We start from the raw sequence: 25,444 nt of genomic DNA, 5'->3' as shown, positions 1-25,444 counted from the left end.
AAAAACCTGCCAGTATCTGCAATTAGGGTATGAACAAATAGATCTGTCTTAGCCTTGCCTGGCATTTATTTAACTGAACAGTTCGCACATGTACTGCTGTAGTATTCTACTTTATATAACTTTGCCTAGGCAGACATGCACAGGTCTCAATCCAACACACCAGTGCAGAATAATCAACAATCTGTAAGAAGTAAAGCAGAAGCCTATATTCTGGATTCTGCTCAAAAAAAAAAAAAAAAAGTATTACTGTGGATATAGGTTAGTGAATTGGTAGGTCTCCAATATGTTAAAGAAGTCTTTAAAATTATAAAAATACTATCACAAGGAAGAGTTAGAATCAGGTACATTCAGGTAAAAATCTACAGGGAAAGAAATATTAGTATATGGAAGAACTCTAAATCAGAGCTGTTCAAGTATGAAATGTGGTCACTTCTAGAAGAGGCTGTGAAGGTTCATTCCCAGAATAGGTTTAAGAATAGGCTCAAGGACCACTTAACTGGATGGTAGTACTTGGTAAGTGGTTGGCTAAGATAACCTTTACAGATCCCTTCCAGGCCAGGTGCGGTGGCTCACGGCTGTAATCCTAGCACTCTGGGAGGCCAAGGCAGCAGATTGCTCAAGGTCAGGAGTTCAAAACCAGCCTGAGCAAGAGCGAGACCCCATCTCTACTATAAAAATAGAAAAGAAATGAATTGGCCAACTAATATATATATATATAGAAAAAATTAGCCGGGCATGGTGGCGCATGCCTGTAGTCCCAGCTACTGAGGAGGCTGAGGCAGAAGGATTGCTTGAGCCTGGGAGTTTGAGCTTGCTGTGAGCTGACACCATGGCACTCACTCTAGCCTGGGCAACAAAGTGAGACTCTGTCTCAAAAAAAATTAAAAAGAAAAAAAAAAAAATAAGATCCCTTCCAATCTTGTTAATCTGACTTTATGTGAATCCAAAACTGTGTTGACTCTGGTATGAATCAAAGATTAGGCAAGCCTTACTTCAACCATTGCTTAATATTTATAAGTATAATTATACTTTCATTCCAAAGGGAGAGTATTTTTGTGAACTTTAAAGTCCTATTTTCACCACTTTGGTTTTACAGTGCATTTAGAATGCAACATTATATATCAAGCTTCAGGCATTATCACATATCCAGGGGAACCAGCTATAACTATATTAATGCAATGAGTTGAGATGATTATGAAAAAATACAAAATTTTTAGGGCCAATGAAATGGAATAATTGCATTTAAAAATTTAGTAACAGGCCGGGCGCAGTGGCTCATGCCTGTAAGCCTAGCTCTCTGGGAGGCCAAGGCGGGTGGATTGCTCAAGGTCAGGAATTCAAAACCAGCCTGAGCAAGAGCAAGACCCCGTCTCTACTATAAATAGAAAGAAATTAATTGGCCAACTGATATATATATAAAAAATTAGCCAGGCATGGTGGCGCATGCCTGTAGTCCCAGCTACTCGGGAGGCTGAGGCAGAAGGATTGCTCGAGCCCAGGAGTTGGAGTTTGCTGTGAGCTAGGTTGATGCCACAGCACTCACTCTAGCCTGGACAACAAAGCAAGACTCTGTCTCAAAAAAAAAAAAAAAAAATTAGTAACAAACGGCTGAGTAAAATTATGTACATACTTTCTTTCCAAAGAAATATTATTCCCGTATTAAATTATAAGTAATCTGAGGCACACTCCATAAATTTTCCCCTTAGTTAAGAGCTGAAGTGATGAGCAGCAAATTAAAAAGTAAACACATTTTCTAACATTTTAGGTGGAATGGTATGTGTAATAAGCTCATCTGAGAACTTCATTAAAGAACTATTTTCTCACTATTGAGCAAAATAAACTCAACTACTCTCCCCTCAAAACAAGCATTTGTTATCTAGTGCTGCAGTCCCCAACTCCCAGGCCATGGCCTGGTACCAGTCCATGGCCTGTTAGGAAATGGGCTGTGCCTGAACTCCACACCCCACTCCTACCCCAACCCGGGTCCATGGAAAAATTTTCTTCATGAAACCAATCCCTGGTGTCAAAAGGGTTGGGGACCACTGATCTAGTGCAGCCACAATGTCACAATGCTGTTTTTCCAGAATCTCTTGATGCCTCTGTCAGAAGAATGCTGGGGGTTGTGGACCACTGGTCTCAGTTTGTAACTTCACACGTAAATGATGAATAACTTTTACATAATATATATGCATTCTTTTGTAGCAGGATTATTTTACATTAAACTTTCTGTTTTTAAATGCTTATACTAGACTAGAAAATAATAAATACTGTAATAGCCATTTGGCTTGAAATTTTCTTGAGGATGGTACATACATAAGCTGTGAAGTCTTAAATAGGGTGTGCAGTAGACTTCTGACTCTATTCTATTCTTTATTATTTACTTGAATTCACAGGCCACAGCAAGAAGTCACAAGTCACAGCCCACCAACTCAGTTTGCATGAGTCAGTCTTTTCGGCCACAGAGCAGAATGGAGAAAGGTAAGGTAATTCTGAAGAGGCAGAAAATACCTAGCACACAGACAATAACATTCACACACATTTGAGTATATTTAATGATATAAAACACTTAATGATATAAAATATTGAGTTCTAACACCAGCTATGAAAATTTGGGCAGGTTACTTAATTCCTCTAAGCCTCAATTCCTTATCCATAAAATAAAATATCATCCACTTCATAGAACAGTTGTGATAACTAAAACTCCCTAAGACAACTGGTGAAAAGCAAAAAACAGCATGTTAGAGAATGAGAGAACAGTTAATTCCATGCAGTCAGCAGAAGAGAAATGGGAACAATTCAGAAAAGAAAAAAACGGGGATATTAAAGGGACTTAGATTCATGTATATTTGAAGAATTTAGGCTTATATGTTTTGTGGTAGCATTTCTGAGTTCATGGACTTACGCTATCACTTTCTTATTTATTTTAAGGAACTGGAAGGTAAATAAATTCTTCCAAACTATCCAGCTAATTTAAAACACGTACACCTATATATAATTTCTTAAGTAAAAAGAATAATAAAACAGTTGAGAAGGAAAAAAATAAAAATTAAAATAAAGGGACTTATTTTTATCAATTATAAAATCATTATTGATGAAAACTTTAACAAATGATGAAAATTCATTCATATCTGATTTTTCAGTGTTTATCAGCGATGTTCCAGACACTGTGTAGGTGAATGGGAATACCAAAATAATACATTAGTCCTACTGTCAAGGATTTCAGAGTCTATCTGCTGGGAGAATAAATAATAATATATACTTTAAAAAAAATAAAAGTGTATACAAAATTCTGAGACCCATTCATGGGGAAGGATTCAAAGAAACAACATTTAAAGTGGGTCTTGAAGTATGAATGAGTTTATAGGGAGGAAAACCATTTGAAGCAAGGAAAATAATCTTATAAAGGTATAGAGAAAATCTCATAGGGAATGTCATTATTACACTATGTCAGGAATGATAATGAAGAAGTGCCACTTCCTATTTCTTCCTACATACACTCCCACTCCTACTTATCATGAATGGTAAAGATTTGATATACTTCCTTGGGTCACAGATTTAGACCAAATATGAACATTTTTAACACTGTCATAAACTGAGTAAGACAACTAACCTGTAAGAAAATGAGACATTTCACCATTACCTGAAAACTGTGTGGTGACTCTACATACTATACTCACAAGGCTGCAAAGGCCCCATTTTCCAAAAATATCACCCTTTTCATGTTTTTTTTTTCTGATGTTTTCCAAAGGAAGCCTTCTAATAAATTTCTAGTAGCTTCTAACAGATTCCACTTATACACAAAGGACAATATTTTCCTTTTTTCCTAAAAACTAACTGATCGCTTTGGAAGGTAAGGCTTTCCTTAACCCAGACACAAAGAGGGGTCAACATACAACAAAAAGTAAACCACAACCAGGGTTAATATCTTGTGAAAATAACATTTCAAAAGACAAACTGGTAGGGTGTAGAATTTCTAGATAACTGCAACACACTGAAATTCTCAACTTTGGAAGCCAGCCCAGGGCAAATCCAGAAACAGGAAGAGATCAGTCTACATATGGATAAGGGGAGGTATGGTAAGTTCTAAGTTATTGCCTTTATTATCAAGCAGTTATTTACAGGTCAGTCTACCCTTCCTAGACTATGAGCCCTGGAAAGAAAGGGAATATTTTCTGCTTATCTTTGTATACCTACTGCCAACCACACATACTGGAGGAAGAATAGGAAAGTAAAGGTAGAATACAGATCTGGCAGAACATGGTGCTGGAAAGATGTATAGCTGTTTGAAGGAGAGTAAAATCCAAGAGGATCAAGTACAAGATAGACAGTGACATTTGATAAGACAGAAAGGAAGCTTTGGTCTTTTAACTTCCTACCTTGAAGCAATCACACTCATTATCCTTTGTCACTACCTGAATTTTATTACTGGAAAACATAAGTCCAAACCTCTGCAATAGACCAGGCACGGTGGCTCACGCCTCCTAGCACTCTGGGAGGCTGAGGTGGGCAGATCACTCAAGGTCAGCAGTTTGAAACCAGCCTGAGCAAGAACGAGACCCGTTTCTACTAAAAATAGATAGAAATTAATTTGCCATCTAAAAATATATAGAAAAAAATAGCCAGGCATGGTGGCGCATGCCTGTAGTCCCAACTACTCACAAAACTGAGGCAGAAGGATCGCTTGAGCCCAGGAGTTGGAGGTTGCAGTGAGCTACCGCAGGGCACTCTAGCTGGGTCAACAGAGTAAGACTCTGTCTCAAAAAAAAAAACAAAACCTCTGCAAGAGCAGATTCAGCCTAGAGATTGATTTAGCCTAAAGTCATACAGTAATATAGATAGGATTAGCCTCTAGTCCTAGATTGTAGGGTACATGAGTTTTGTGAGGCTGGGCATGGTGGCTTACACCTGTAATCCCAGAGACTTGGGAGGCTGAGATGGGAGGATCATTTTAACCCAGGAATTTGAGGTTAAACTGAGCTGTGATCCCGGCACTGCACTCCAGCCTGGGTGACAGAGCAACGCTCTGTATCTTTAAAAAAAAAAAAAAAGATTTTATGAAATTATATGAACTGTGAATTAAACAAAGTGATTATTGTATACTGAAGAGCTTTAAAAACATTTGTACCACATATAGAAGCTTTTTAATATTGATTTTTTTTTCATTAGAAACAATGGAAGCCAGAAAATAACAGAATCTTTAAGGTACTGAAAGAAAACAACTTCCAACTCAGAATTATATATGTTGCAAAAAATATTCTTCAAAAATGGTAGTGAAGCGTGTTGGCTCACGCCTGTAATCCTAGCACTCTGGGAGGCTGAGGAGGGCGGATCGCTCAAGGTCAGGAGTTTGAAACCAGCCTGAGCAAGAGTGAGACCCCGTCTCTACTATAAATAGAAAGAAATTAATTGGCCAACTAATATATATAGAAAAAATTAGCCGGGCATGGTGGCACATGCCTGTAGTCCCAGCTACTTAGGAGGCTGAGGCAGAAGGATTGCTTGAGCCAGGAGTTTGAGGTTGCTGTGAGCTAGGCTGACGCCATGGCACTCACTCTAGCCTAGGCAACAAAGTGAGACTCTGTCTCAAAAAAAAAAAAAATTATGTGGGCATGCCTGTAGTCCCAGCTACTCGGGAGGCTGAGGCAGAAGGATTGCTTGAGCCCAGGAGTTTGAGGTTGCTGTGAGCTAGTCTGATGCCACGGCACTCACTCTAGCCTGGGCAACAAAGTGAGACTCTGTCTAAAAAAAAAAAAAGGTAGTAAAAATAAGAACTAGGGCTGCTTTCTTCAAAAAAAAAAGATTAAAAATATGGTAGTAAAAGAAGAATGTTTACCAACAAAAGGTTTACTAAGTACCCACTATGTTCCAGGTACTACCTGGGCACTGGGACTACCACAATCAATAAAACAAAGACCTTGCTCTCACAGAGCTTTCATTTTAATGTCAATGTCGGAACATAAACAAATTTATAAATAAAATATATCAGGTAGTATCTGGTAAGTCCTTGAAAAAAATTAAGCATCCCATGCCCTTCCCAACCATCTTTCCCTAACTAGTCACATTTTTTTAAAAGTTCTTCCATGGGTAAATAGTCACATCTTAACAGTGACATTTTCTAGATTTTATTTCTTAAACACAGAGTCTAATATTTCTGTTACTAACCCCCCCACACACAGTATCTAATATAACTTATATATGAATGTTTCTGTTCAGTACATATCTCTTCCTAATTTTTAATTTATAACCGATAATTCATACTACGCTCCTACAGCCCTAGCTCCTTTTTGTAAGCCTACATCACATTTCCTAATGATTAAGATTTCAGATTTATGTGGCCAAAGCATTTATACCTCCATAATATTCTTAAATTTTAAAAAAAAATATTTCAGAATATAAGAGCAGCAGTTCTCAACCTGTTTGGACTCAGAAACACTTTTCATTAAAAAAAAATATTCAGGATGCCAAAGAGTTTTGTTTATGTGAGTTACAACTACCAATCTTTATCATGTTTGATTCTAAAACTGACAAGTTTTTACAATATTTAATCCACTGAAAATAAATCCCATTATGTTAATACAAATAAAATGTTTATGAAAAATAATCATGTTCTAAAACAAAAAAGTGAGGGAAAATATATTTTTATATGTTTGCAAGTCTTTAAAATCTGGCTTAACAGAAAAAAGCTGGATTCTTGTAGTTGACTCTACATTCAATCTCTTGGGTATGTTGTTTTGAGGAATATAAGGAAAATGTAGCTTTACAAAGTTATGCAGTTGAAAAAGGGAGGAGTACTTTGATAGCCTTTTCAGATAATTATGGATATTCTTTGACACTGTACCAAAACTCCAAAAGTCACAGTTTTTTTTTTTTTTTGTTTGTTTGTTTTGAGACAGAATCTCGCTTTGTTGCCCAGGCTAGAGTGAGTGCCGTGGCGTCAGCCTAGCTCACAGCAACCTCACACTCCTGAGCTCAAGCAATCCTCCTGCCTCAGCCTCCCGAGTAGCTGGGACTACAGGCATGTGCCACCATGCCCGGCTAGTTTTTTCTATATATATTAGTTGGCCAATTAATTTCTTTCTATTTATAGTAGAGACGGGGTCTCGCTCTTGCTCAGGCTGGTTTCGAACTCCTGACCTCGAGCAATCCACCCGTCTCGGCCTCCCAGAGTGCTGGGAGTACAGGCGTGAGCCACCGCGCCCGGCCTAAGTCACAGTTTCTTAAAGGCTAGGTGCAACATGGAATCTGAAACCATATCAAAGGACTGCTCATATTCTTGTTATATTAAAACCCGGGCGCAGTGGCTCACACCTGTAATCCTAGCACTCTAGGAGGCCGAGGTGGGCAGATTGCTTGAGGTCAGGAGTTTGAAACCAGCCTGAGCAAGAGCGAGACTCCATCTCTACTATAAATGGAGAGAAATTAATTGCCCAACTAATATATATACAGAAAAAATTAGCTGGGCATGGTGGTGCATGCCTGTAGTCCCAGCTACTCGAGAGGCTGAGCAGGATTGCTTGAGCCCAGGAGTTTGAGATTGCTGTGAGCTAGCCTGACGCCACGGTACTCACCCTAGCCTGGGCAACAAAGTGAGACTCTTGTCTCAAAAAAAAAAAACAAAAAAACAATGGTTTATCTTCTACTTTATATAGATCTTTTACCAATGCATGATTGTAAAACATCATGCATTGGTCATTTGGAAATAATTGTTCCATGATGTTATGCAGATCTTCCCAATGATATATATTTTACTATACAGTATTTCATCAGAACAGTTTTTAAGTACTAGGAAACTGTCAGTCTCACAATGGCAGATAAGTTTCCAAAATTCTAATTTTCACTTGAAAACTCAAATTTGTTACTGGGAACAAATACTGCCAACGTGGCTGTGTATGGTGGCTCACACCTGTAATCCTAGCACTTTAGGAGGCTGGAAGTATTGCTTAAGGCTAGGAGTTCAAAATCAGCCTGAGCAAGAGCATGAGATCCCATCTCTACAAAAAATATTAATAGAAAAATCAGCCAGGTGTGGTGGCATATACCTACAGTCCCAGTTACTAGGGAGGTTGAGGCAGGAGGATCACTTGAGCCCAGGAGCAATAAGCTATAATGATGCCACTGTACTCTAGGCGAGGTGACAGAGCAAGACCTTGTCTCAAAAAAAAATAAAAAAAAAAATACTGCCAGCCACTTTCCTTGCAATGACAGGTATACTTCATTCATTTGAAGAAATACTGTCGGACGGGTGCGGTGGCTCACGCCTGTAATCCTAGCAGATCAGTCAAGGTCAGGAGTTCAAAACCAGCCTGAGCAAGAGCAAGACCCCGTCTCCACTAAAAAACAGAAAGAAATTAATTGGCCAACTAAAAAATATATAGAAAAAAATTAGCTGGGGGTACATGCCTATAGTCCCAAATACTCAGGAGGCTGAAGCAGAAGGATCACTTGAGCGCAGGAGTTTGAGGTTGCTGTGAGCTAGGCTGATGCCATGGCACTCTAGCCTAGGAAACAGAGTGAGACTCTGTCTCAAAAAAAAAAAAAAAAAAAAATGCCGTATGTTTGCCTAAAAGTCTAAATAATCATAGCTCATCACTCATTCAGGTAAAAATGATGTTCCAAGAATGTTTAGCTCAAAAGTCAAAAAGTATACACAAATGTTTTTTTGAGATAACTACCATATTTCAGTATGCAAAAAGGGCTTTATGCATACCTTCCATTTTGTCACACAAGCAATTAAGATGTGTACTAATGGATAAAATATAATGAAACTAAAATTTTTACTGCTTCATTTAGGACAATAAGTGAAACTAACATTTTTTACTACTATGAGTGCACAGCAGTGAAGAATACAACAACCACTAGTATAGTTTGGTGCCACTAATTTGATGTGTGCTAAAAAGTGCCTGTGGTTTACATACCCACTGCTCTGCATCATCAGTACAAATGTCACAGTCCCAGCTACTTAGGAGGCTGAGGCAGAAGGATCACTTGAGCCCAGGAGTTTGAGATTGCCATGAGCTAGGCTGACCCCACAGCACTCTAGCCAGGGCAACAGAGTGAGACTCTGTCTCAAAATAAATAAAAGGCAAATAATGTCTTAGAATTATTATCAAATGTTTTGCTCTTATGGACCATACTTTAAGTACTACTGCACTGATTCCATTGTCTTAACATCACTATGTCAGTTCACATAAAGTGCCAGGAAACTACACGCAAATAACAGTTTCATCCAAAAGGGCTGCTATATATTCAGGGACCTTATAAAGCTCATCCTCAGGCCTGGCGCGGTGGCTCACGCCTGTAATCCTAGCAGTCTGGGAGGCCGAGGAGGGCGGATTGCTCAAGGTCAGGAGTTTGAGACCAGCCTGAGCAAGAGTGAGATCCCGTCTCTACTATAAATAGAAAGAAATTAATTGGCCAACTAATTTATATAGAAAAAATTAGGCGGGCATGGTGGCGCATGCCTGTAGTCCCAGCTACTGGGGAGGCTGAGCCAGCAGGACTGCTTGAGCCCAGGAGTTTGAGGCTGCTGTGAGCTAGGCTGATGCCACGATACTCACTCTAGCCCGGGCAACAAATCAAGACTCTGTCTCAAAAAAAAAAAAAGAAAAAAGCGCATCCTAGAATTTAAACATTATTTTTCTTGCCATCTTCTTACACTACCAATTTGACATTATCTAGAAATTACAAAATAATTTCTCAGTGCCAGATGAAAATCCTGTCTGGATCTCTCTGGTTCACAGATAAGGAAAACAAGGCAGCACTTACCAGGCAAGGGCAAACTTCAGCAAGTATTTACTGAGGTTCTGCCATCAGAGACTCTGTTAGTATGCTATATTCTATGGACATAAAGATGGAGTTTCAGCTCTCACTCTCACAACTATCATATCTAGCAATCTTGATAGATAGATAACGTATCTATCTAGCCAGCTACTTCTAGTAGGCTACACCAAATACCCATATGAAACACTATCAAAGATAGATAAGCATTGAAAAGGGAGAGGAAAAGGACCTGGTAAGAAATGAGGTAATATTTGAGCAGGTTCTAAATAGGAATACACTGGCAGTTAAGAAGAGAAAGGATAGCATAAGGGACCAGTAGGAACAAAAGTATGAAAAATACAAATGTGTTATACATTAAGGAATTACAAGTAGCACAACTGGAGATGGTAAGGGATGAGGAATAGCAGCAAATGAGACCAAAAAAAATTAGCTAACATTAACATAGGGAAGCCATGAATGCCACAGTAAGGAGTCTGGACTTCTGGTAGGAAGTCTCTTTGTAGCAGGAGAATGACTATTTCTGTTTGGTATGACAGATTAGAAGCCTAGGGACAAGGAGGCAAAATAAAGAGATCCTAGACTAGGATTAGTTAGTAAAAAGGCTACCAATCACATGACACAAATTTCAGAAATAACTTGACTAGGCCTAACTAGATGTGCAAAAAGAAAGAATCAAGAGTGCCTCTTAAATTCCAAGAATGGTTAAAGGATAAATAAAAGGAAAAAGAGCCCCGGGAAGAGAGGTATTATATTTGAGTTTCAAATGAATTTCAGAGAAATATCTAAAATGTCACAAATTCTAAGATAAATGTCCACAAAGAGGCTTTTACCTATAAATACTTGTGAGAATCAGAAAATACTTCTCAAGTCTCTATACTTAATCTCTAAAAAATTGTACAATTGTGATTAAGAGAGATGACATATTATCAAGTAACTGGAGTCAGTTAATATTTGAGTTAGAAGTATGACAGTTTCAACGGAGATAGCAAAGCAAGTCTTGGGAGAAGTGTCTAGGATTGTAGCTATTATTAGCACTGTCTAAATAAATGTTTCAGTAATAAGGAAATGTAACCTAATACTTCATTACCTGGTATGCTTTTGCCAAAATGTATTGTCAGGTCACTTCTGATACTTCTTTTAAACAGAACATATTAATAGCAAAAAAGCAAAGAAAAATACTACTGAACAATGCTTATAAGAGAAAATATATATGGCCGGGAGCGGTGGCTCACGCCTATAATCCTAGCACTCTGGGAGGCAGAGGAGGGCAGACTGCTCGAGGTCAGGAGTTCAAAACCAGCCTGAGCAAGATTGAGACCCCGTCTCTACTATAAATAGAAAGGAATTAATTGGCCAACTAATATATATAGAAAAAACATTAGCCGGGCATGGTGGCACATGCCTGTAGTCCCAGCTACTCGGGAGGCTGAGGCAGTAGGATCGTTTGAGCCCAGGAGATTGAGGTTGCTGTAAGCTAGGCTGATGCCACGGCACTCACTCTAGCCTGGCAACAAAGCGAGACTCTATTGAATATCACAAGACATCAAGCTGTGGCAGAAAACAAAAAAGAAGAAGTTAAAAAATTAAAAAAAAAACAAAATAAAAATAAAGAGAAAATATATTTATATGGGAACCTCCTGGAAAAGTATTTGGCTTTTCTCCTTTCAAACCTTATAACCAGCCGGGCGTGGTGGCTCACACCTGTAATCCTAGCACTCTGGGAGGCTGAGGCAGGAGGACTGCTGGAGGTCAGGAGTTCCAGAGCAGCAGGAGCAAGATCCCGTCTCTACTAAAAATAGAAAGAAATTAGCGGAACAACTAAAAATATATAGAAAAAATTAGCCGGGCATGGTGGCACATGCCTATAGTCCCAGCTACTCGGGAGGCTGAGGCAGAAGGATTGCTTGAGCCCAGGAGTTGGAGGTTGCTGTGAGCTAGGCAGACGCCATGGCACTCTAGCCTGGGCAACAGAGTAAGACTCTTGTCTCAAAAGAAAAAAAAAACAAAAACAAAACCTCATAACCTTTGGCCTTAATAATAGAATTCTCATTTTTAAAAATTACAAAAAGCAGGACTCTGAAAAGTTGAATTACCAGAGCAGATGCTAGCTCATTAAGAACTTTTTAAGCTGCCTTCCTGAGATCCAATCAACTTAACTCTAACACTAATTGGGCATCTACTATACACCTACCAAACTCTATATGTACTAACTACTATGTTTGTTCAATCTGATAACTAAGACAGCTAAATGACTAATAAGTGGGTAGTTGGTAGACAGCTTGGATATGCTGGACAAAAGAATGATTCCCTTTCACATTTCCCAGGAAAGTGAAAGAATTCATCGTGCTGCTCAGAATGGCATGCAATTTAAAACTTGTAAATTTTTTATTTCTGGAATTTTCCATTTAATATTTTCAGTCCACAGCTCATCTCAGGTAACCAAAACCTCAGAAAGTGAAACTGCAGACAAGGGGGGAACTACTATATTCAAGATAAAGCCAGATGATCACCCACCACTAGGTCAATTAAAATTTAGAAAAAATTTAGGAAGAAATTTTAATCATATGTGATTGTAGAAATGTACTGACTCTATAACAAAGTGGCCTGGCAATTTAAAGAAAAACAAAATTAGGCTTTTTAAAACATTGAAAATAATGTAAGGACTGCTACTACTTTCTTCATGGGCCCCAAAGAATCTAGTCACCTAAGGTTAAAAGAAGCCTCTTCATTCTCTTGCCCAATAAGTAATGATTATCAAATGTCAGCCTAAATAAATTCGCATTCTTCTATTTATCCTATCACTTAATGGGAATGATTAAGCTATTTAAAAAGTTACATGGTAACAGTGTCAACATCAAACAAGGAGCTGTATATATGCCCTCAAGGACTTAGCAAAGTTATGGTCTGCGATACCATGCCTATTACTACAACAAAAACTGGCTAACTGGAAAATAGAGAAGTAGGTAACGTGCATTATCATAAAAGGAATGACTGAAGAAAAGAAGGGATTGAAGAAAAAATTTTTCCATCAAGCTTCCAAAATGATAGTCATATAAAAAACAAAAAACTTTATCCAGGGAGCTACCCTACGAACAATGAGTGAAAGTAGATTTTATTTCCATCTTAAAAAAAAAAAAAAAAATCAGGAGTCAAGCGTTGAAATGAGCTGTATCACAAAATACACAAAATAGCTCACCATCATTTACTTGCAGTTAAGCAGAGACAGGAATTTTACAGAAAGGATTTCTTACAGACACTGGGCAAGAGCAGGGACTCTCAACCCTGGCTGTGTATTAAAACAATCCAGGGAAGACTTTTGTATAATGTCAATGCCAAGCCCAAACCCCCAGAGTCCCACTTACTTGGTCTGGGGTGGGGCCTGGGTACCTGTGTTTTTAAAAAATATCGATGTCAACATCCTAGCTGTGATACTATGCAAGGCATTCTTTGCAAGATAATGTTTTATAAGATGTTACCATTGTAGAAAAATCAGTAAAGGTTATGTGGGATCGCTGCATTATTTCTTGCAACTGCATGTGAATCTATTAATATATATAATTATCTAAAACAAGTGTAATAAAAAAATCCCCAGGTGCTTCCATTATGTAGCTAGGGTTTAAAAAAAAAAAAAAATCAGTGAACTGAGGAATCTCAAATTCCTACCAATTCTAAGAGATTACAAGCTATTATTTTAAATGTAGCTATTGAGAGATAATTAGGAATGCTTATCATTTACAGGTATAATAATGCTTTACAAAGATGAAGGTAAATAATTTATGGTTAATCCAAAACAAAAAATCCAAAGTATTATGCACTCCCACTAGGATATAAACTGACTGGATAAACATTATCGATAGTCATTTGCCTTTTGACAGAGAGAAAAAAGGAGAGATAGGTGGCCTCTAAGATAGACCCCACTGATCCCCACCTTCTGGTCTTTTTTTTTTTTTTGAGACAGAGTCTCGCTTTGTTGCCCAGGCTAGAGTGAGTGCCATGGCGTCAGCCTAGCTCATAGCAACCTCAAACTCCTGGCTCAAGCAATCCTCCTGCCTCAGCCTCCCGAGTAGCTGGGACTACAGGCATTCGCCACCATGCCCGGCTAATTTTTTTTGTATATATATTAGTTGGCCAATTAATTTCTTTCTATTTTATAGTAGAGACGGGGTCTCGCTCTTGCTCAGGCTGGTTTCGAACTCCTGACCTCGAGCAATCCGCCCGCCCGCCTCGGCCTCCCAGAGAGCTAGGATTACAGGCGTGAGCCACCGCGCCCGGCCCACCTTCTGGTCTTTACACCCTTGTGTAACCCCCTCCTCGAATGTAGGCTGGATTTAGTTACTTATAACAGAATATGGCAAAGTGATGGGATGTTACTTCTGAGATTAAGTTATAAAAAGACTGTGGCTTCTATTTTAGAGGCCTTCTCTCTCAGATTCCTCCCTCTGGAGAAAACAAGCTACTGTGTTGTAAACCACCTTATGGAGAGGTGCACATGGCAAGGAACTGATGTCTCTGGCCAACAACGAACCAGTAAAAATCTGAGGCCTGCCTAGTCACAAGTGAGCTTGAAAGGAGATCCTCCTCCAGTCAAGCCTTAAGAACTGCAACCCACCTGACACCTTGGTTGCAGCCTTTTAGGAGACCCTGAGCCAGAGGCACCCAGGTACCCTGCACCCAGAATCATGACTCAGAAACCGTGAGACATATGCTTGTTGTTTTGAAGTCACTAAGTTTTGGAGTAACATAAGTCAAAAGATAACTAATACATGCAGCTACCACAGGTCAAACCCCAAGAAAAGAATCTAATCTGATGGCTTCTGCCTGCCTTTCTTCAAATCTCCCAGTATCAAATCTCCCAAGTTCTACAATATTATTATCCATATTTATAAACTATGTTCTACTTTAGCTGACCTTACCATTACCAACCTCATTCTCACCTTGTTCAATTTCTTAGGATGGCTTTCTATCCCTCTTTTCTATTCATCCAATCCTACCCATCTTCCAGACAACACCCACAAATATCTCTTCATGAATATCTACTACTATCCACTTTAACACTTGATTAAACTACTTACTGACCCAATATCTTTGAGTGTTTTAATTCAAAGAGATCATAAACTCCTTGAGAATAAACCTTCTCATATTCCCTTCAACTCCCTTCCAATGTATTAATACAAAACAACTTTTTGTGTTAAAAAAAAATCCAGAAAGAGTGGAAAGAAAACCAAATGCTCCAACCTAGAATGTCAGATTTCACAAGTTTGGTTTGCACATTTGAAATAACTGAGTAAAAGCCACTTTACTTGAAGGACAGCAGCAAAGATGACAAATCCCTTCCAATTCTACACTTAAGTGTTGTCCAGGTTATGGAAATTTTGTTAGTTTCTTAAATAACTCACCTTCTCTCATTAATCTACCTCTGTAGTAATTTATCAACAGACGCAACACACAGAAACACTGCTGTTAAATTTCAACTACATCAGCAGTTTGCAAACTTTAGCTTGTGTCATCATCACTTGGAAGGCTTGTTAAAACAGACTGCTGGACCCCACCCCCAGAGTTTGATTCACAGGACTATTGCCATAAGAAATTCAACAGGTCTTAATGTAATTTAAAACTTACACTCAAGGAGATCACCTGGGAAAAGATAAAAGTTCAAGAGAAGTAAATCTAAACTGTACCAAACACTTCAATAGCTTCAAGACACACACATACCCTCCCTTCTTACTCCTCTCCCAATTAAGTTTATCAATTTAAGTTAATCTTGATATGCACACCTGAATTCAATTCCTTGGAAAAAATGAACGCATCCAACTAACAGGTTTTTTAAAGGATGTTAAACAAATGAAGCATAATGGAAAAAAAAAAAAAAAAAAGACCAAGTCTAGTAGTAGTTCAACTCCTGTTTTCACTCCCAGATTAAAAGCAAAACACTAAAGGTTCTGAGTTGTTAATTATCTTGCCACTTAGAGGAAAACCAGGGCTAGAACTGATTCTCCAGCCAGGACACAATATGCTGGAATACACTGCCTCCCTTAATTTATGCTTGTAACATCACGTTAGAGGTTGTTTAATTAAACAGGTGAAATACTATTAAAGATCTCAAATAAACAGCCAATATCTTCAGTAAGGCTTACATATTTCTGTTTTCTTTAAAATAAATTATTTAGCATAATAAATCTAAGGCAAATAAGACAGCCATCATTTCTCTTTATACCTCCTCTCTGAGCAATCACATCCAACAGTTCCTCTTCTTCAGCACACACTCTAAATTTGGTACAGACTGAGTATCCCTTATCTAAAATACTTGGGCCCTGAAGTGTTGTGGATTTGGAATATTTGCATTAAATTTAGCAGTTCAGCATCCCTAACCTGAAAACCCAAATGTCATGTCAGGGCTCAAAAAATTCCGGATTTTGGAGCATTTGGGGTTAGGAATACTCAACCTGTATTCCAAAAAGCTGCTGCTCTTCTCACTCTACTAGCTCTGCCTGAGTCAAAATCGTGGCTATGGACAAACTATCACTATTCCAGTGGCTCAGAACTATTACTGGAATGGCTAAAACACACAGATCCTCAGGCTCCATTTCAGACTGAATTAGTGAGTAAAAATTTCACACAGTGAGAGTCCAAGGGCCTCTATATTCCCTACCTCTATAAGCTCCTTCACCAAGAACCATATCCTCTACATACATAGAAAGCACAATGAACATATGCTGAACACTATGGCAGAAATACAAAATGGCAAGTTTAAACATCCCCCAGAACTATGCAGTTAGTTTAATACATTACCTATTTAGGCAATTACATTAGAAAGCCACTTTTTAATATTAGCAATACTAGTTAAGTTAAAGAAAATCCCTTTCTGGTTTGTGGTCTAGTAAAAGAAAAATTTAAAAAGTAAAAAAAAAAAAAAAAATTATAATTAAAAAAATTTTTAAAAAAACAAAAGAAAATCCCTGATTTTTCTTAAAAACTCAAAAGGGGGCCTTGGTGCCATGGCTCACTCCTGTAATCCCAGCATTCTGGGAGGCAAAGGTAGGAGGACAGACCAAGGCCAGGAGTTTGAGACCATAGCAAGACCAGATCTCTACAAAAAACAGAAAAATAAGCCAGGCGTGGCAGTATGTGCCTACAATCCCAGCTACTAGGGAGGCTTGGGCAAGAGGAGGATAGCTTAAGCCCAGGAGTTTGAAGTCGCAGCAGTGAACCTATAATGACACTACTGCACACTCGTCCAGGCAATAGAGAGAAACCCCATCTCAAAAAAAAAAAAGCTCAAAAGGTAAGCTAGGTAGCCACAAAGAATTTAAATTAGAGACCAAATTAAACTAACCAGGAATCCAGAAAATCAAGAGTTTTCTAAAAGAAAAGTAGTGTTGACTTATTTGACAATGAGAACTAACCTGCAGACATCCGCAAATAACAGCATTTATCTGTTGTTGCCCAGAAATGCTCTCCCAGAAAAGTAATCAAATTCCCAAAGAGTAAATTAACTTGGTGACCTTTTTACATTTCAAACTTTTTCTCCTGTAAATATATTATCAATTTCGCTAATAACGTATCTGATTTCATACTGAAAATCATCATTGGGGAGCAGGGAATTTAAGATGTTTAGAATTAACACTAAGCTTTCTCCTCTAAACTAAGTAAAACTTAATGTTTTTTAACTTGATAAAACCTGTTGTATTAAACCAACATTAAGAACCTAGACGACTGACATTTAAAACCTCTATTAATATAAAGAGGTCTTATAAACATCCCAAAAAGGGATAACACAGGCAAAAAGCAAAGGGCAATTTACAAAAGAAATACCAACCCCAATAAACATGATAAAATTCAACCTCACCAGTTAAAAAAATGAGCACATTTTTAACTGACCATCTTATGTCAATCAAATATCAAATGGTGGGGAAAACTTGTATGACCTTTCTGAAAGCAAGGTGGTAATACGTATTAAGCGCCTTAAAATGAACAAATTCTTTGACTCAACAATTCAACTTATCCCAAGAAAGAAAACACTCAAAAGATTGACCTATGAGGATATCTTCAATAATGTATATAAAAGTCAGAAACAAGAAAATAAAAAGGCCAATAACAGATTGATTAAATAAATCAGTTTAGATCAGTAATCACATAAGCTCTTGAAAAATAGTTACTGACAGGACAGAGTTGTTCAGAAAATCCTTCTGTTTTTGTAGCCTGCTTTTGTCCCACTGAAAACATAAATAGAACATACAGTATGTTTCCATTGTTTGGCTATCCAGAGGTCTAGAAAAATAACTACAGTTCATATTTTGGTGTCTCTCTCTCTCTCTCTCTGGGTGAAAGAGTTTTGTTGTTTTTTTTTTTCATTGCCTAATCAGATTTTTCTTACAATGTGAATGAATGTATTAGCTGTGTAACTTTTTAAGTCTAATTCTATTAACATAAATAACCTGTAACATAACCAAAGCCTAGTTTAGACCTAACAAGTATACCATTTTGAGAAAAGATGGTCTGGGATACATCCTACCTTTTGATTTTACTGCTATTTCTAAATATGAATTTTTAATAAAGTGTAGATACTTACACGTTCAGGAATTCTATTAGGAACATCCTTATAATGAAGTAGACTTGAAAAAAGTTTTTTTCAAAAATCATGGAAACAAGGTAAAAGTAGGACACCTAAAAAAAAATCCCTAGTTTTTTGTTGGTCTTATTAGTTCATTTCATCAGCATTTAATCTTTCTCACCTAAACTGATAAAGAATGATGTCATATGCATAGCTACATTTCTATTACAGAAGTGACATAAAGAACTTGTTTTTGGCCTCAGTGATTAAGACATACCTAAGAGCTGAGAAAACTGGATGAGATTTAACTATAAGAAAATAGTCAAAAAGTTAAATAACAAATATTCATAATTTTTTAAAAAGCTAATTAAAATTCCAGGGAGGTAGAGTTTAAGGACATCAGATTTTATGTAGTTGGAGATTTTAAAAAATTGAAAGTTTTACTGCAAATTCTTTAATAAAGTTCCCTTTAAAAAAAGAAAATTTCTCAATTTAGTGGCCTAAGAACTCAACTGTCCTATTTTTAGGATCAGAAAAAGCTTTAAAACTTATCTTACTTCTATAATCCTCAATTTCCTTCTTAGACTGTGTTCTCTATATATTAAAGTTTGAGACTTCCACTGTTTAGTATTAGCACTGGATATCAGATTTTTCTATTATGCAAAACACTGTCTTCAAATAGTGCCTAAATAGTTCAATTTTCAAAACTGTTGCTTTTTAGACAATAAAAGCTACTATAAAAATCTGTTAATAATGAAGAGTCAACGAGTAGGCAGTGACAGACTTCTGATTTTGTCAGTGAATATTTAGCCAACCAAGTTAAAGGGGAAAAAAAAGACTGACATGCAAGAAGGCAATAGTAACTCGCTGCTCCTATGTTTCCTTCCATGTAACTAGTGTTTTCTAAAAGTTGCACTGAATCAAGACTTCCTTTTTATTCTTAACTATATCTCTGGCCCTTCAGGACAACTGTTTTTTCCCCCAAATAAATGGAAACTTTTGATTTCCTAAAGTTCAAAAATACACGATCTGACTCAGGTTAAATGAGATACAGTTATCAACTTAAACCAAGCCTAACTTACTGGCCACTAAATAGAAATTATCAGAGAAAGGAGTTCAGAAGCAGAAAGCCTCTGCTTTCTAACTCACAATAGAGTCTTGTCCAATTTTAGACAACACTGCATTTTGTTGTTGTTTTAGCTGCAAGGACGGGTATACAGTCTGTAGTAACTATTCCAACAGCTTCAAGCAAATCATATGCTACGATGGGAAAAAGTAGCAGTTAGGTCCCAAACAGCAAATACGTAAAAAGACGCAAGCAAAATCCTCACCATTGGAAAAGAAGACCCATCAGCACCTCTTCCGAGAACTAGTTCCCTTCCCCCACCTTTAAGTAGGCACTTAAGACTGCCAAGGAGATCCATTTCTTTATTAACTGGTGCCCGCTTGGGGCAACCGTACACCAAGCTGCTCTTAGGCCTACCCTAATTCCTTCCAAAAGTGCTCAAGTGAGACTGGGGGCCAGGGTAACTCTCGTAGGGGCCCAAGTCTTCCTGACGCCTCTTCCCCATCCACCCTACCTCTTTGCGCCCCGCCCGTGCAAGAGCTCCTCCGGCCAGAGGAAAGACACCCGGCCTAGGGACTCACAGGAATTGCCTGCAAGAGAAGGCTTGGGCTGCCGGAGGCCTCCGCCATAGCAGGACCTGGGAAGCACCGCCCCCAGCGCACCTCCCCACACCCGGCAAACCGGCAAACGTCTGCTTTCGACACCCTCGATCTCCAGCAGAGGCAGAGAGAAGACAGGGCCGGGAGGAACCGGGCTGGGCTGCGCACCAGGCCCAGGCCTGCCCCTCGGGGCCGCGCGGGCCGCCCGAATCCGCTCCCATGTCGGGCCCAGTGTAGCTGGCGCGGCGGCCACCCTCACCTGGATGACCTCGTTGACCTCCCGGATACATTCCACCATGTGCTGCAGAATCTGCTCGGCCGTGAGCACCTCGTAGCGGTAATCCTCCTCCTGCTCGTGCCCCGGCCCGCCGCCGCCGCCACCGCCGCCGCCGCCGCCGGGCCCCAGAGCGCTGCCGCCGCCACCGCCCGTCTCCCCGCATAGCAGTCCGTCCCGCTCCCCGCCGACGCCCAGCCCGGGCTCCACCAGCTCCACCTCGCCCAGATCCAGGTTATCATCGTCCGGCTCGTCGTCGTCCTCGTCCTCCTCCTCCTCGGCGCCACTGTCCTCTTCACTGCACTCCTCGTCCTCGTCGAACTCGTAGTTGTAGCCCTCGTCCGAGTCCATGGCGTGACGCGCGGGGGCCCGGCCGGACGCTGGCCGAGGCGGGGAGAGGGCGGGGACGCCGAGGCCCCGGCTCTCGCTCCGGCTCCGGCTGATGTCCGGACGCAGGCCTGGCTCGGGCCCCGCGGGCCGCGGCTCCTCCCCGGGCGCGGCGGTTGGCGACTGGTGGCGGCGGGGAGGGCACGGAGGAGGGAGGGAGGGAGCGAGGGGGCCGCTTGCTGCCCGCCTCAGTCAGACGCGGCTCCGCTCCGGCCTCCGAGAAGAAACAGTCCCCAGCGCCACCTCCACGGCCGCTGCTATCGCTACTGAGCCAACAAAGGGGCGTGCGTCACCGCGTCGCGCTGCGTCGTCGCGTCACTCCTCTTTGCGTCACTGCGCCCCGCCCCGCCCCGCTGCCCCTGCGTGGAGTGCGGGGAGACCCCACGACCTGGCCTGCCCGGGCTAGGAACGCAGTGGCGCGGGAATTGCCCTCTTGCTCGCGTCTGTTGCCGCTGTGTGCCGGGCACAGCCGGGATAGACCCCGAGAGAGGGGCCCCTGGGCCGCCCCGGTGGTGGTTTTCACCGTGGGCCATAGAGATCCAGGCTCCTCACGCAATCCCGCGGGGAAGGCGGCCTTCCCACCCGGCTCAAAGGCACTTCCCGCCCGCCTAGGGTGATTCCGGGAAGCCTTTAGGTGTGGAGCCAAAATTCCTGTTGCCCAGGCTACTGGATGGAAATTTGTTGTGGCAGAACCTCCAAACTATGTGACAGGTGAACCTCACTTTAAGTAGTTCGTCTGATTCTGTCCTCTTGTACAGACGTGCAGTGCTGTTTAAGTCTCCTATAGTGACGTCATCTTAAAAAGGCATTTCCTGAACTCTGCTCGACAAGCGCCTCTTGAGGGCTTTAAACAATGTAAGCAGTATTGTTTTCATTAATTGAGCACTGTTTAGGAGCTATACATATATTATCTCTCATCTTCACTAAGCCAGAGTACCCATTTTATACCTGAGGAACCTGAAGCTTGGAAAGGGAAAGGGACCTGGCCAAGACCAAGGGGAACCCTTGGCCCTGTTTCAGCTACTGGGAACCCTAAAACATCAATCATAAAAATGCTTTATAATGCATATGTATTATAAACTACATAGCATATAAAATGCATTATGCTACAACGCAATAGAGGCAATAATAGAAATATCTACAGGAAACAAATGTAGCAAGAGATAATGCTTAACTCTTATCTGCAAGTGTACTGTGTGAGCTGAGGTCAATGAAGAGCTAGCAGTTCTACAGAGGAGGTAAGGAAGATGGTCTAGCTGGAGAGAACAGCTGAAGCACAGAAGGTGTAAAGTAGTTAATAGTTTGGGAATCTTAAAGTGCAAGGAGAGTAAATGGCAAAATACTGGTCAAGTTAGTCAGGGGTCTCATCAGTAAGAATATTTTATGCCTTTCCTAGAGTGGCCTTAAATCTTTGTAAACAGTAGAGCCAGAGAAGTGTTCTGAAAGAAAGAGAGGCATAAGAAGGCTCCCGCTTAAAATAATTTAAAGGGTTGGCCAGATTGAAGGTCTCTTAAAATTGAAATCCCTCATTTATTGATGAATCTTACTGTTTAACTTACAGATTCCCTTTGGATATTAATTTTAAAAAGTAAAAAATTGGCCGAGTGTAGTGGCTTACTCCTGTAATCCTAGCACTCTGGGAGGCCAAGGCAGGTGAGAGTTTGAAACCAGCCTGAGCAAGAGTGAGACCCCCCATCTCTACTAAAAATAGAAATTAATTGGCCAACTAAAATTATATAGAAAAAATTAGCCAGGCCTGGTGGCACATGCCTGTAGTCCCAGCTACTAGGGAGGCTGAGGCAGGAGGATCGCTTGAGCCCTGGAGTTTGAGGTTGCTGTGAACTAGGCTGACACCACGGCACTCTAGCTGGGCAACAGATTGAGACTCTGTCTCAAAAATGAATAAATAACAAAACAAAAAGTGAAAAATTCCATTATAATGTAAATAATCCTCTACCAATGTGTCCATTTTGTAAGTTTTTAAATACCAGTAATCATATTTCTTAAAATAATCTCAGGATTTACAAATTAAAGCTTTTAACATCATTGCCAGTAGATTTGGGTCCTTTGATTCAGTGTTTCTATTTTGAAATCCTAGGTTGTGGCCACAACTGGGGCAAGCTATGGACACAACCCTTCTCTCTACCCTATCCCCTTTGTGATATACTTATGGGAAAAATTCAGTAATACTTGTCAGTACCCTAAACTCCTTTTCCCCATCTTTCTATTCATAATACCTCTATCTTGAATGAAGCCTATGATTCATATCCTCCCCTTTGGTACTGGAGCAAGCTGACCACTGTTAGAGAAATATGCATGGCCATATGCATTCTATTAATAAATTTTAATCTCCAAGCACAACCGAACTCTCAATACTACCCAGCAATCCTGTTAATTTTTTCTGAATTGTTTTCCCACTCTAGGAAACTCTTTCATACCTCTGCCAGATTCCTCAAACCCCCAACCCTGCCCTCCCAAAGCATATGACTTTAAGTCACAGAGAAATTTGAAAACATCAGGCCAATGTGACTGAGACATTCTGAGCAAAGGAGAGAGTGTTAAGGGATAAAGTAAGAGAAGGAAGATCAATGCAGAGGGCCAGTAGGGCCTTGTAGGCCATCTTAGGAGGTTTACATTATCGTGGTAAGAAGCATTAAAGGGTTTTAAGCAGAAGAGTGAAATGATATGATGTATGTTTTTAAAAAGAGAACTATGGCTGCTTTGCGAAGAATGAACTATGAAAACAGACCAGTTATGAGGCTATCTTCTAGGTGTATAATGATTTTGGCTTGAGCTAGCTTTGTAGCAGTTGCAATGGTAAGTGGTCAGATTCAGATATAAATTGAAAGCAAAGCCAACAGATACGCTGATGACTTTACTGTGTAGTTAATAGAGGAATCAATGATGCCTACTAGATTTGGAACTTGTGCAATTGGGTGAATGGTGGTACCATTTACTGAAACATGTTAAGTTTGAGGTGCTTGTTAGATATCAAGGTCGAGGTGTTGAGTAGGCAATTCCATAAACTATTGTACAAGACTGAAGGTCAGAAAAAGTTAGAACTGGAGGTAGAATTTTACCAGAGTTAATGTCAACAATGTTGAGAAACAACATAGGATGAAGGTGAAGAGCTTAGGCCTTGAAGAAGACAGACCTGCAGACCTGAATTTGTCTCTGCCCCTCTAGTTGCTATCTCTAACCTTGAGCAAATTACTGAACCCCTTTGAGTTTTACTTTGGAGGATTATAATTCCTATTTACATAGGATTATTTGTGAGTATCAAATGAAATAATGTCTTTAAAGCACTTAACACAGTACCTGGCACATAGTTACAAACTTTTAAAAAGTGTCATAAATCATCTTGCATCTTGTGGAAAAAAACTAGTCCATTGTACTTACAACTTTAATAGGTTTTATTTTAATTATGCATATATGTACACAACCTGTGTTATCTTCATTTTCTAGGAAAGAAAATTGGTCTCCTTTTTTCAGAAACCTTTTCCATGAGCTCATCACTTTTTTTGAGACAGATTCTCACTCTGTCACCCAGTCTGGAGTCTGGAGTGCAGTGGCATCATCATAGCTTACTACAGCCTCAAAGTCCTGGGCTCAAGCAATCCTCCTGCCTCAGCCTCTTGAGTTAAATAACTAGGCCTACAGACCCAGGTGACCAAACCCAGCTAATTTTTGTATTTTTTGTGGAGACTGGGTCTCACTATATTGCTCAGGCTGGTCTTGAACTCCTGGCCTCAAGCAGTCCTCCAACCTTGACTTTCCAAAGTGCTAGGACTACAGGCATGACCCACTGCACCCCACCTCATGGCTTATTTTTTGATCGATGTCATGAACAATATTACAATGCTTCTAAATTTTTTGATCTCCTGGTCATAGATAAACCTTCATAACCAGATTCTCAGCAACATTCATTCCATGCATATTTTGGAAACTATCATAGATTCAGGTTAGGTTATGGTGCTATTTAAGGAAAACCAGTAGAACAACTTCTCTCGGGCCCCAAATTGGCCAAGGGATGACCCACATACATTGTTTTTTTAAATGACTTGTTCGTAAAGCTATGGTGATTACTAACTAGGAGGATAGTAGTCTGTAAACAACAGAACAAGAGTCTTGAAAAAAAATGACAAGTTACTTTTTGGGTAATCTTTTACCAAAATTTTTTACCAATAGATTTGTTGGTAATTCAATACTTCCATTGTCCCCATGTCCTAGTAAGGTCAAAAATATTAATATTAGTATACATTTATTAAATCTATACTCATGAAGAAAAACTCTATAAGTATATATATGCTCACCAAATGATTATGAACTAAATACTAACAGGAAGAAAATATAGGTGCTTTTGGAGTAACTAGACATTAAAATAGCACTAGGGGGCCGGGTGTCACCACCCGGTGTCGCTCACGCCTGTAATCCTAGCATTCTGGGAGGCCAAGGCCGGAGGATTATTTGAGCTCAGGAGTTTGAGATCAGCCTGAGCAAGAGTGAGACCCCATCTCTACTAAAAAAATAGAAAAAATTAGCTGGACAACTAATATATATATATATATATATATATATATATATATATATATATATATTAGCTGGGCATAGTGGCACATGCCTGTAGTCCCAGCTACTTGGGAGGCTGAGGCAGGAGGATTGCTTGAGCCCGGGAGTTTGAGGTTGCTGTGAGCTAGGCTGACGCCATGGCACTCACTCTAGTCCGGGCAACAGAGCCTCAGAAAAAAAAAAAAAAAATAGCACTAGTATTTTTCTAAGGGAAGATA

At 39.8% G+C, this 25,444-nt stretch overlaps 1 protein-coding gene across 2 annotated transcripts in view; it reads right to left on the bottom strand.

Moving 5' to 3' along the window:
• Nucleotides 1–20,902, bottom strand: part of ARIH1 (ariadne RBR E3 ubiquitin protein ligase 1) — a 120,460-nt gene extending 99,558 nt beyond the window's left edge. Inside the window, exon 1 of one of the 2 annotated variants that reach the window (XM_076004534.1) lies at nt 20,256–20,902. In XM_076004534.1, the coding sequence (XP_075860649.1) occupies nt 20,256–20,621 (366 nt within the window). In that variant the 5' untranslated portion in view covers nt 20,622–20,902. The remainder of the gene's footprint in view (nt 1–20,255) is intronic. The other variant, XM_076004535.1, reaches the window with a different exon arrangement.
• Nucleotides 20,903–25,444: the final 4,542 nt, after the last annotated feature.

Source organism: Microcebus murinus, chromosome 6 (genome assembly GCF_040939455.1).
Source record: "Microcebus murinus isolate Inina chromosome 6, M.murinus_Inina_mat1.0, whole genome shotgun sequence".
NCBI lineage: Eukaryota > Metazoa > Chordata > Mammalia > Primates > Cheirogaleidae > Microcebus > Microcebus murinus.
The sequence above is the reverse complement of the archived record's forward strand: the minus strand, read 5'-3'. Positions and strand labels throughout refer to the sequence as shown.